The sequence below is a fragment of the Gopherus flavomarginatus genome, chromosome 9 (assembly GCF_025201925.1).
Source record: "Gopherus flavomarginatus isolate rGopFla2 chromosome 9, rGopFla2.mat.asm, whole genome shotgun sequence".
NCBI lineage: Eukaryota > Metazoa > Chordata > Testudines > Testudinidae > Gopherus > Gopherus flavomarginatus.
Window position 1 is genome coordinate 84,389,354 of NC_066625.1, and position 13,569 is coordinate 84,402,922.

At 47.0% G+C, this 13,569-nt stretch overlaps 1 protein-coding gene across 1 annotated transcript in view; it reads right to left on the bottom strand.

Annotated features, from left to right (window-relative positions):
• ADAMTS17 (ADAM metallopeptidase with thrombospondin type 1 motif 17) overlaps positions 1 to 13,569 on the bottom strand; it is a 278,450-nt gene that overhangs the window by 46,974 nt on the left and 217,907 nt on the right. The window contains exon 20 of the mRNA XM_050967133.1: positions 11,612 to 11,747. Coding sequence (XP_050823090.1) covers positions 11,612 to 11,747 — 136 coding nt within the window. The remainder of the gene's footprint in view (positions 1 to 11,611; positions 11,748 to 13,569) is intronic.

Here is a 13,569-nt window from a genome sequence, read left to right on the forward strand (position 1 = left end):
ATGCTCACTTCACCAAGGTGGGCTCCCCAGCCCAGGTCCAAGGCATTGGATACCAGTGTCAATGACAGGATGGGGTCATGAAGGGGACTCCCTCCAACACCGACCAGGGGCCAACCACCAATCCAGGGACGACCGGATGTGATCTGGCACCCAGACCACCTGGTCTAGGTCGTGCCTGTTGGGGATGTAGACCAATGACAACCACAGTTGCAGATGCTTGAGATGGAGCCGGTCATGACTGACCATGTGCATGCGGCCATGTGGCCCAACAACTGCAGGCAGGTATGCGCCATGCTGAGAGGGTTGTTCTTCACATGGGAGATCAGGTCTGACATGGCCTGAAAAAGCGCTTCCAGAAGGAAGGTTCTGGCTCACATGGAGTTGAGAACTGCCCCAGTGAACTCTATTTGCTGGACCAGCGTTAAGGTGGATTTTTTCTTGTTTATTAACAGGTCCAGGTTGCGGCATGTGAAACGCACCAGATGGAGGCTCCTCTGCACTTGTTCCTGAGACCTGCCCTTGATGAGCCAGTCGTCGAGATATGGGAAGACCTGGAACCCTCGACGTCTCAGAGAAGCAGCCACTGGCGTCAGACATTTTGTGAACACCCTTGGGGCCGGTGAGAGGCCAAAGAGCAGTGCTATGAATTGAAAATGGCATCCGCCCCCTACGAAACGGAGGAAACATCTGTGACCTTGGAATATGGTAATATGGAAATAAGCATCCTTCAAGTCGAGGGTGGTGTACCAGTCTCCTGGATCCAGGGAAGGAATGAGGAGGCCAGGGAGACCATGTGAAACTTTAACTTTCTGAGAGACTTGTTGAGGCGAAGACAGTCCAGAATGGGTCTGAGGACCCCTTTTGCTTTTGGGATTAGGAAGTAATGGGAATAGAACGCCTTTCCTTTCATGCTCTGAGGGACCTCATCCACCGCCCCCAGGGGCAGGAGGTTCTCGACCTCTTGAACGAGGAGTTGCTCATGAGAAGGGTCCCTGAAGGTGAATGGGGAAGAGGAGGTGGGAGGGAAGGGCACTCAAAAATGGCAGGGTTTAGCCTTGAGAAATTATGCCAGTGACCAAAGGCTTGTAGGATGCCTTTGCTGCTTTCTACAGCACGCATGGTGCCGGCAGAGGCCTCTGATCTCTCGGCACTGGGGGAGCTTGGGAAGGTGCTAATGCCGCCATCATTTTAGGTCCCCTACTGCTTCCAGGAGTCGGTGGTGGATCCATTAAGGGGCTAAGAGCTCCGGAGTGGCCGGGCAGACTGAACTGGGTCCTTTGTCTGATGCCCCATGGCCTTCCTTGCCCGCTGCTGGGGAGCTGTGCTTATTAGTTGTCTTTCTGGGCACTGGAGATGGGGAGCGGTGCCAGGCAGAGCCCGGTACTAGAGGTGCGCTGCATACCAAGTCCGAGGTACTAGGAGTTGAGTCTTGATGGGATGGCTCGGAAGCTGGATGGAGAAGAGCCCTCAAATGAATATCCTGCTCTTTCTGAGCCCTGGGTGGAAAACGTTTACAAATATGACTCTTGTCCTTCACATGTGATTCCCCCAAGCACTTGAAGCAGCTGCTGTGGGGGTCACTTACAGACAAAGGCCCATTACAGTTTGCACAGGCCTTAAACCCTGGACACCGGGGCATATCCCACCTGGGGCGAAGTCCCCGCTGGGACTCTACCTTCCAAATACACTTAACAACTACTTAATACTAACTACTATAAACAACTATTTACAAGGCCCGAAGGCTCAAAGTCAGAAGAGACGAAAACACAAGCATGGAAAGATGTTCTAACTAACCACCCCGGGCAGTCAGAAGGAACTGAGAGGGTGAAGGGCCGGTGGCGCCTGCTACACCGACGCATGAGTACGGCACTCAAGGGGGCACCACAGTCGACCCTACGGATACCGCTAAGGCAAAAATCTCTCACGATCGTGCACATGGGTGCGCGCATACCTAGAACATATTTGACATGAGCAAGCACTTGAAGAAGAAATAATATTTTTGTTGAACAACAAACTAACTGTTATTTACTACACAGGTAAGAGCTAAACATCAGCTCTAGTTAGTATACTTTTAAAATGTTATTGCAGTTGTTTTCAGTGCAACAGAGTATATATACCATTGGGTGAAATCCAGTCTCCACGGCAGTCAATGGCAAAACCTTCTTTGACTTTAAGATCTTCTCTCTCTATGTGTGTGTGTGTGTATATGTCTATATATATTATAGGAGGGCTTTTTGAGAGTTATTCTCTTGGTATTGATTTTCAGATATTCTTCTCTAAGAGCTATCCAACTATGAGCTATCAAACTAATTTTAGGATAGAGCAAGTAAGGCAAAAATACATTGTTTATAAGACCCCTCCTGAATTCACTGCAGTACCCAGACCTTTTCCATTATCACACTATATTACATGCCTGAAACTGTTCTTTGTGTCAAGTGCTACATTGGGTCAAAATAATCAGGTGAACCTTGATTTTGATAACAGGTTGTGCCACACCCAGTCACTAAAACTTTAGGGAATAAAAAAATACCAAGAATCTAGTAGAATAATACAGCTGCTGAGGTAGAAAGCGGGACTCCAAGACTAACATTCCTGTCTGATTGCCTTTATAAACAGCACGCAGTAATTTTCCAGTACAGTAGTCATTCTGCTAACAGACTTGCCAACTCTCACTCAGGCAGGTTTCTTTTTACTTTAGCGTTCATCATTTTGACAGATTTTGTTATTTTCCCAGGGAGTACAGGATCAATAACATTGCCTGCTAATTTACATGAGTCTTGGGGGGGGGGTGCTTATTTGAATTAAATGCTACAGTTCTTTACTCTTCCTTCTTCAATGATATCATCAATTATCCAAGGGATCAAATTCAGCCCTGGTGTAAGTGGGTTCCATTCCTATTGGAACAGTGGCAGCTGCTCCCTTGCACCAGACACAGAACATCAGTCCCACCAGACAGGGGTGCTGGAAAAGGGAGGGGCATGGTCCCCCACTTTTTACTGGCAGTAAGTGTGAGCAGGGGTGTGAAGGAGAGAGAGCAGGGGCAGGGGTTTGGGAGGAAGAGGTGGAACGAGGGTGGAGCCTCGGGGGAAGGGGTGGCGCAGGGGGTGGCCCCCCACACTGTTAGGAAGCTTCTGCCATCCCCGCCACCTATTTCGCCTCCAATTGTCCCTGCCTACACCCATCCCCTCATCACAGGGGGAGTTTCTCCAGCCTGCAGGGAAGGCAGAGGCCCTTAAGCAAACTCCCTGGGGGCTGAAGCAGCCCGGCAGTGAATTTCTCCCATAATAAAACATATTATTTTATCCTGCTAATCTTCCCTTGGGAATAAGTTCTGAAGCCCAGACTGTGGAGACTCAAGCCTCACAGAGATAATTTAGCCTTGGTGAAGCTTAACTGCAGTGATATTACGTTACATTTTATAGTAGGGGAAACCAAGATGAAGGCTAGCCTGAGTGCTTATCCTAAAGCAACCCGGGGGCGTCTCCTGACTTCGCGTGCTGTGTAATGCTGAATGTACTTCATCTCCAGCCAGTTGTCCTAAGTTATTTGGCATAAATGCATTTAGTACTAGCCAACTAAGTCCACCTAATTCCATTTGGCCTCTCCGCCCATATTTATTAAGCAAGAACTGATATAGAGCAGTGTGGATTCTTCATACTGCCAAATAACTAACCCCTTAGTCACAAGCCCTGAACTCCATTTACAGGCCCAGAAATTGCTCCCTTCCTCCCATTCACAGCACTGCATCCCTGGCCCACACATCCTGTGCTGGATTTTTTTTTTGGTTTTCCTCTGAATAATTAGATATTTGCCAATGGACACTGGACTTGACAGACTCATATGGACTAGACTGAGTGTAGCTATAACTCCTTCTAGTGGCTGGAACATATAGCAAAATATATGCTGAAAAAACCAGACACGCTCATAGGAATAAATGACATACACATGGATGACCAGGACTACAGTCCTGACCTCATGCTCCAAAATCACTGGCTTCCACCACTGGATCTAAACGAGAATGACTGTTGCTGTTGATAGCAGCAGGTCCCTTCTCCTTTCTGTCGGACAGCCAGCTGAAGGCTGCATTACCTACCCATACATGTGTTCTGAAGTGTTAGTTCTATAACCCCAATCCTAGTCTACCGACTCCAATTCTAATTTCTAATCTGTCTCCATTTGTTTAGTTGATCAAAAAGAAGCCTGAGAGATGACTTGATTACAGTGTATAAGTGTCTTCACATGGAGAATATATCAGGTACTAAAGGGCTCTTTAATCTGGTGGAGGAAGGCATAACAAAAACCAAAGATTAGAAGCTAAAGTCATGCAAATTCTAATTAGAAATAAGGCAGAAATTTTTAACAGTGAGGGTGCTTAACCACTAGAACAAACTACCAAAGGAACTGGTGGAGTCGCCATCTTTTGTCTGCAAATCAAGATTGGATGCCTTACTGGAAAAATGTTGGCCTGTATTATACAGGAGGTCAGACTAGATGATCTAATGACATTCAGGTCTTAAAATCTGTGAATCTATGAAACCAACTCTACCCCAGAGGTAGCTACATTTCAGTGATGGATACATGACTTTAATATACAGAGTTTGTAAAGCATACAATGAGCCTCCAAAATAATATTAATAAGCACTTGGATAACACGTAATATCAGCAAAGCAAATGCAAACATTAACTAATTCATTTAACTATGTGCATTTCTAATGTACCCTTATTATACTAGCTAGCCATCCTGTACAAAATCGAAGGTCACAACAATATATTTCTAAGGATATATTTTGCTTTTCTTTATTTTAAGTCAATTTCTCATGCAGGATTATCTATCTAGTGTGATAGACCCAGGCCAGTTGGGAACAACAGAGTAGTAGAAGGGAGCTATACTGGCCACTAGATAAGCAGTTTTCTGTTCCCTGAGTGACCAGAGCAGGGGCTGCTCCAGGCTAATGAGAACACTTGCCTCCAATTAACCTGCTAAGAGTCAGGTGAGGCTGTTAAGCACCTGACTCTAATTAAGGCCCCTCTGATGCTATAAAAGGGCTCACTCCAGTCAGGCCAAAGGGAGCCAGGGAGCCAGAGGAGAGGAAGTGCGTGTGTAAGCAGAGTCAGGATGAGCTCTACCCTGACATCTGGTGGTGAATTATGGGGAGTGTGGAAAGGAATTTTAGGTATTTGCATTGGCACACCCACCCCACCTAGCATAGACCACGGCAGCCTGGGATGGTTATTTTGACAGCTCTGGGGTCCCCAATTTCTTTGTTATTGGGGCAGGAGGAATAAAGTGTTGTCACCCTAATTATGTGAATGAGGAACTATGAGACTGCTTTATCACAGAGATGTCTCAATATCAATTAAGTAGCACTTGCTAGACAAGGGACATGGGTGCCAAAACCCATTGAACTGAGAGAGGTTGGGGACTGGTGTGAGTACCTGATAGTATGGGCCCCTTTTAAGGGCCTGGAACACCAATTGCACATCCTCCTCTCTCCACTGTTTGAAGAGCAGAGCTAATTTTTATTCCAGTAGGAGTCCATCTAGAGGCTGCTGAGCTGAATTCACGTTGGGCCAATGGTGCACCAGCACCAGGGCTCCTCTACTACAAGCTGAAATCACTAAAAGAGCTAAGCTTACTGAGCTGAGATCACTGAGTGCTGTGTTAACTAGTGGGGGAGCCTGAAGATCTATCGCTAAGCGGCTGGCAGAGTGGCGCAGTTTGCAGCGTGTTTGGAGCAGCTCATGGAACAGTGAGTGGAGTGGAGTGGTTTGCGGGGACAGCTGGAGTGGCTCACAGGTCGGCTGGAGGAGCGGCACAGCTGGTGTAGTGGAGCTGGTCGTGGTGAAGGCTGCAGCAGAACTCCATGGAGAGGCAGAGCAGTTGGCCCTGGCCCACGTAAGGTGCCCCTTAATACCCTGTGTGAGCCCCCCCATTTCCACCCAGGCTGGGGGGGGTAAAACTCTGCAGATAAACTTTTGAAGTCTGGGGTGGCACTGACCACAGACTTTCGGGTTGCTGGACTTCGGGGTGATTGGACTTAAGACCCTAAGGGGGAAAGGACATTGCCAAACGTACTTGGAGGTGGGTTTTTGCTTATGGTTTGTGTTATAATTCTGTTTGTGGTGTTTCTCCAACGTGATGCCTCATTGTTTCCCTCCTTTATTAAAAGGATGTTGCTACACTCAGACTCTGTGCTTGCAAGTAGCGAAGTATTGCCTCCTAGAGGCGCCTGGGGGGGTGGTATGTAATTGTCCCAAGTCACTGGGTGGGGGCTAGAGCCGGTTTTGCATTGTGTTATTGAAACAGAACCCCTGGATACTGAACCCAGCCCTTGTTGCTGCCAACTCAGAGGGGCAGAAGGGTTACACGTGAAAGGAACTGGGAGCAAGAGGCATGCAAGAAGCTGAGAGTGAGCAGGCACACTGCTGGAGGACTGAGAAGTGTTATCAGACATCAGGAGGAAGGTCCGGTGGTGAGGACAAAGAAGGTGTTGGGAGGCGGCCATGGGGAAGTAGCCCAGGGAGTTGTAGCTGTCGCGCAACTGTACCAGGAGGCACTCTAGACAGCTGCAGTCCACAGGGACCTGGGCTGGAACCCGGAGTAGAGGGCAGGCCCGGGTTCCCCTCAAACCTCCCAAGTCCTGATCAAACACAGGAGGAACTGACCTGGACTGTGGCTTCTACCAGAGGGGAAGGTCTCTGGGCTGTTTGCAGATCCACACGGTAAATCTGTGAGGCGAGCAAGTCCGCCAGTAAGCGCAGGACCCACCAAGGCAGAGGAGGAACTTTGTCACACTAGGTTTTAGACCATGTTCACCACTGTTCTCTCTGAGCACCTGCCTTCTTTGAGAAATGCTATTTGCTTTACTTGCTGCTCTTTTGCTGCGGGAAAGGGAGTGACTAGCAGTAGTTCAATTGCTCTCGGGTGGTAGCGCACTGCACAGTTCAGGATGCTCCCCTGCCTAGAGCCGTACATTTGACACTATCAGCCCCTTTCACAGCTAGCACTGGGAAGTGCAGAAGTAGAGGCAGACTTTGAGATCGCTTGGCCTTGCTCATTAAGGGTTCAGATAAGGATCCTGAAACAGATCTGGAATTGTACAGGAAGGTATAACAGGGCATGGAACATTGGTGTAGTATGTTCCCATCAGTCAGACGTGAGTAGGAAGTAGGTTACCACATATTGAACCTGCTGTGACTTCTGGGTGGCCTTTGCTGTCATGTCCAGACAGTTTCAATAAATTTTTTTTTTAAATTTCTATTCTCTGACATTTAATTTGAAAACACATTAGTGTATCAAATTCTTCATTCAGTGTTTCATTGTATCCTTTTACAGATGCTCTACTGGAGTTGCTCGGTTCTAATCTCCTCCCTGGCTGCGTGGAATTACTGCTCCTTGCCCTACTCCGTTTAGTTCTCCCAAGAGGTAGCTGCATTTCAAAGGGATATATAATTTGCAAAGCACTATGGGACTGTTTTGGAAGAAAAAGACACTGTTATTAGCATTATAGGCATTTATTTTCAGATAACCTAATGCTTAATGTGGATAATTATTTTTTATTTGCATGACAATCCCCAGTAGAGATTCGGAGCCTCCTGTTACACACACAGTAAGATCCCATTTCTTCCCCAAAGACAAGTAGACAAGGATCAAGCGGGGAAATAAAGGGACAGTAAGGAATAGTGGCTTGCTAAAAGTCAGTGCCAGAGCCAGAAATAGATCCCAGGTCTCCTAAGACCCAGATCAGTGCCCTACCACTAACCACACCACCTTTCAAATAGAGTCTTCATAAGGTAGATTCAATTCTATTTAAATTCACAGTACCAGAAACCCTGTGCAACTTCAATCAAAAGCAACGAGAGAAAAAAGATATACTACAAAAAAGAAGCCATTGTTCCCTTCTTCTATATTCCAGTCTAGAGTGGAGTGCTCAGTGGAAACGGAAAAGGACCTTATTGTAACAAGATGCCATAATAATTTTACTTGAAACCCTAAAACTAATTCAGGGCTCATTAAAAAAAACGGTGAAAGAGAATGGTTTCTTTAAGATGTTCTTGGTCAGAGAATATGCTAAGCATGCATTTCTAATATCTGGGTGGGCAAATGCAAGTGGAAATTTCAATTCTACAGAGGCACGGAGAATGTGCTTCTGAAAATGTTTCCAGTCAAAAACATGTAAAGTGTGAAAGTGTGGTCTACACGGAGTGAAGGAGAGCGTGTGGTCTGTCACATCATCAGCTGGAGTTTGTGGCCTTTCTGGGTATTAAGCACGTTTGGCGTTTGTTACCATGGCTCTGACAAAACAGACCGATGAGAACATCAATGTCTTGCTAAACTGCTTCTGAGGAGAACTGTGCCGAACCGTGCCTATAAGTTGCCTGGTAATTCCATACAGGAAAAACAACTATCCTAGAAGAACGTTAAGGGGCTAAAAAAAGTGAGGAAATTTGGACATACCAAGATATTGGCCCTTTTTCAGCAGCACTGGGTGTGTGTGTGTGTGTGTGTGTGTGTGTGTGTGTGTGCGTGCGTGTGTGAGAGAGATTGAACTCCATCCTTAACTCAGCCCATTGCTATTGATCATTATTTTTATAGAGATGTAATCGTACAAGGTGTAGTAGAGAAGGCACAAAACAACATGCACACTTCACCAGGAATTCACAGTGCTGCAATCTGGGGCCCACTAGCTCCCCCTTGTGTTCACACCCAAGTATGTTCCCAACAATGCACTTGCCTGGTGGTGAAAGATGCCAGACCACTGCTTGCTGAGCTTAGTCATCAGCTTATCTCACTCTCTAGCTCCCTGGAGATGGTGCCAAAGCCCTCTGGGCTTGTCTGCATCCACCCCAGGCACCTCCAAATGGCTTTTCAAAATTTCCAATGGAAGCCTTTCTTGCTGAGCAAGGATCATGAGCTGAGAGTTTACTCAGGCCTTCTGCTTGGAAACGGTGCCACACCATAGAAATATGCAACTTCCCTGTGGAAATTAGGAGCATTTCCTTGAGCGTTTTGGGAGTCTGGTCTGTTCTTTCGCAGTTCCAAGGGTGTACATGGTATCCCATGATGTCTGTTGAAGCCACTGCTTCTGAGCGCTGTGCTGGGAACAGTGAGATACCCACCTAAACAGCAATGTGACTGCAATGTTGTAGAACAGCAACAGTTCGGAGACCAGGCAAAAGTGCAATGGTTCTTCACCCGAACCAGCCCATGGCCTATGTGGACAGAGCACACCACTGGTGATGACACTGGTGCTCTCCCACAGGTTCCATTCTCTAGTGCAGACACAGCATTAGAGAGATAGGAGACAAGGCTCACACAGGAGGGCTTTGGGAAAGCAGTGGGTTGTATGGGGAGATTCAAAAGAAGAGAGGAAGGCCAGCTGGCTCATTTGAAACTGAGGTGGTCCCAAAATGAAGTATTTTTTCACACAACGAGGGTCAACCTGTGGAACTCCTTGCCAGAGGATGTTGTGAAGGCCAAGACTATAACAGGGTTCTAAAAAGAACTGGATAAGTTAATGGACAGTAGGTACATCAATGGCTATTAGCCAGGATGGGCAGGGACGGTGTCCCTAGCTTCTGTTTGCCAGAAGCTGGGAATGGGCCATAGGAGATGAATCACTTGATGATTACCTGTTCTGTTCATTTCCTCTGGGACACCTGGCACTGGCCACTGTTGGAAGACAGGATACTGGGCTAGATGGACCTTTGATCTGACCCAGTATGGCCGCTCTTATGTTCCAGACATAGGAATGGGAGAGCATGAGTGCACTGAATCAAGCAGTTCTGGAGCCGTCACCACGGTACCTGCTGGGATCACCTGCACTTGATCCTAAAAGCCCTTGTGCAGTACACAGAAAGGAGTGTGAAAGGCCAATATGACTGAGTGACAGCAAAGGTCTGAACAGAAGCTATACAAGGCACAGTGAGACTTTAAGATGGAGCTTAAGGTTTATCAGGGGCAGAAGCACTTTCCTGAATCAGGATCCGAGCTCAGAACTGCGTGACACACATAAAGGTCTCGCAATCTAAATTAGTCAGATGGTACAGATCAAACAGACAATACAGCAGAGGACCAGATGTGACAGAATATATCCCTGTGTTCACGCTCGACATGCTATTGTAATAATCTTTGTACAAAGTATGCCTTGTAAGTTATCATTTAAAAACTCATAATTTGCTGATCAATAATATCATGGCAAAATGCATATCAGCATTATATGTGAAGTTATAGACGTAAACTGAGATTCTGACTAAAAATAAGGTTTTCCAGAGAAGTCAGGGGAGTGTCCAAACCAGTTCCTCAGAGACAAAGGGTAAACTGACACCTCAGACAGGTGGTAAAAAATGCTGATGGACCATTACCTGCTACGTGGCTGTTCTTTGGCAGGAAAAGGGCAAAAAAAAAAAAATTCTACCTCTTAGCAAAGAAACAACATGGGAGTTCGTTTCCACACAGACTGCCTGTCACCCTGCTCCCAGCTGGTAATGCTTCTCAAAGGGGGAACACTGCAAGACACCCCTTTCTCTCTCCCTGCCCATTGCATTCATGTCACCAAAAGCCAAAAAGGACTGGACTCTGGGAGAAGGGGTCGTGAACTACAGGTTTTGGTCAGGAAGACTGCTGAAAGCATATGGTGAGAAACTTTGCTTGAATCTGATACAGTTTGTTGAGTTAGGTTATTACAGTCAATGTCTTATCTTTATTTTTCTTGTAATCATTTCTGACCTTTATGCCTCAATTCCTTGTACTCAAAATCTCTCTTTGTGGTTAATAAACGTGTTTTATCTAATCCAGCAGGTTTAAATTGAAGAGTCTGGGAAACTCCATTTGGGGTGACAAGTTGTGTTTCTAAGTTCAAGAAACAACAGACCAAATATGACTTTTGTATTTTCCAGGAGAGGGCTGGGCAGTGCAGGACATAGATTTCTGGGAGAAAATCTAAGACTAGGGGTGTATTGGGGTCACCCTGCAGAATAACGAAGGCTGGTGAGAACCAGAGTGTAACCCAAGTGTGGTTGGCAGGCTGCAGCTACAAGCAGACACTTAGGGTCTGGCCTGCAGGCTGGAAGACTGTTTGTGAGTAGCCCAGGTGGGAGCTACTTCAGCAAGTTATTGTAAGGCACCCATGGCTGCAGGGCAGGGGTGACACTGCCCCCTCACTGTTCTGGACTGCACCCCATTATCTCACACCAGGTAAGGTTTAAAGGCCATGTTTTTCTTTTCAATAGAGTGTGACAACTAATCAAGCCCTATTCTGCATTGAATAAAGAAACAAGATTAGACATGCCCCCACTGCAACGCTGTGTAGCTAAATTTAGGAAACTATTTGGTCTCCCAGATTATGCAGCTAAGGGGAAGAAAAAACACAATCCCCAAATAAATTATATATTTGGAATCCTGCTGTACTGATCACAAATTAAATGGACTCTGAGGTAATGAAAATCTGATCTGTTCAACAAATGAAAAATGAGTGTTACAGCTGAATATTGCAGTTAACTGTGTGCCTGAATGCTGTCATACACGTTGACAGTGATCAGTGGAGAGATGCTTTGGAGAAGTGTAGTTGCGAGAAATAGGGATGTTGATTTTGTTTTTTAAGCTCCTTACCGTGACTGGCAGGGATGTGTGTTACATCTCCTGACTTGAGGTTCAGGGCGCATCACACGCTGGCAGTCACTGTCATTCACCAGCATCATGGTCTTGTTAACGATCCTAGTACAGGATACAACGGTTTTACGTTCACCTAAAAGTCAAACCAAAAACAATGGCAAACCAGTAAGCTAGGTAATTGCTGGAGGTTGTTAACTATTTAAGATCAACATGTTATTTAACAAATCTCCTCTACAGCTCAACTTTCTGCCTACCTCTGCCTATAGCATACAGAACTAATATCTCTGTTGATGTTTCTCTCTTCTCTGCCTTCTCTTTGCGTTCTTCTCAGGGGCGGCTGTATGTATTTTGCCACTCCAAGCACGGCAGTCAGGTGGCTTTTGGTGGCACGCCTGCGGGAGGTCCGCCAGTCTACGCCTTCGCCTACCCGCCGCCGAATTATTGTGGGACAGGCGGACCTCTCGCAGAAATACCGCCGTGCCCTCACAGTGACTGGCAGGCTGCCCCCCGCAGCTTGCTGCCGCAGGCACGTGCTTGGTGCACTGGTGTCTGGAGCCGCCCCTGGTTGTTCTGTCCTGTCAGCAAAGATGCAAATCTTTACACAGTGATTAGGGCCCTACCAAATTCACGGTTCATTTTGGTCAATGTCATGGTCAGAGGATTTTTAAAATAATAAATTTAATGATTTAAATCTGAAATGTTACGGATGTAATTGCAGGGGTCCTGACCCAAAAGAGGGGGCACTGCAAGATTATTGCAGGGAGGTCGTGGCATTGGCATCTTTACTTCTGCATTGCTGCTGGCTGGGCAGCAGCTCTGCCTTCAGAGGGGCAGCAGCTAACTGGGAGCCCAGCTCTGAAGGCAGCGCCGCTGCCAGCAGCAGCAGCACAGCAGTAAGGGTGGCATGGGATGGTATTGGCACCCTTACTTCTGCCTTCAGAGCTGGCCCCTTGGCCAGCAGCCGCCACTCTCTGGCCACTCATTGCCACCCTTATTTCTGCGCTGCTCCTGGTGGTGCTACCTTCGGAGCTGGGTGCCTGGCCAGCAGCTGCCGCTTTCCAGCCTCCCAGCTCTGAAGGCAGCACAGGAGGGTCGCAACACCATGAGACCCCTACAATAACTTTGCAACCCCCGCCCCGCAACCCTCTTTTGGGTTGGGACCCCCAGTTAGAGAAACACTGGTCTCCCCGTGAAATCTGTATAGTATAGGGTAAAATTACATAAAAGTCCAGATTTCACAGGGGAGATCAGATTTCATGGTTCATGGTGTGTTCTTCATGGCCGTTAATTTGGCGGGGCCGTAACAACGATCATGAATGCGACGGCTCCAGCAATGTTAGTATACTGAGCTACGTCTTTCAATTCTTAACGTAAATACAACCTCGAAAGCAATCTGCACTGATATAGGTTCCTCCTCCACATGCTGCTGGGACCCACACATCCCCTAGCACAGATACTCTAGGGAAGCAGAGTGGAGCCGGACAACTGGCCATCTCTATGGATGACTAATAACGACCTGAGATCCACCACTTAGCCTGAGCTTCCTGTTGTACAGCTGGGCTCCTGCTGCTTCTTCCCCTTCATCCTGACTAACATCCAACTCATTTAATGCAGCAAAAACAAGGTTGAAAAGGAATGGGCAGACTTCAAAGGCTGCAGTTTGGGCTTACTCAAATTTTACAAGGGAATGAAATAAGCAGCTAAAATATAAATCATTTCTGGCCCCCAGGCCCTCTGGATGTATTACATTAAAAAGTGCTGCCAATTTGACACACCAGGTTCAGGAGTCTCCTCTTCTTTTCTGCCGTATCCCGTCAATTGGGGTTGGTGGCTCTCGTTCACCATCTCCAAGTGTTCTTGTCAATATATCACACATCTCATCATCTCACATGGCTCAGCCGATACTCCCTTTGTTCTCCCATACTGCGAGCGCGCGTGTATGTGTGTCTGTTTAC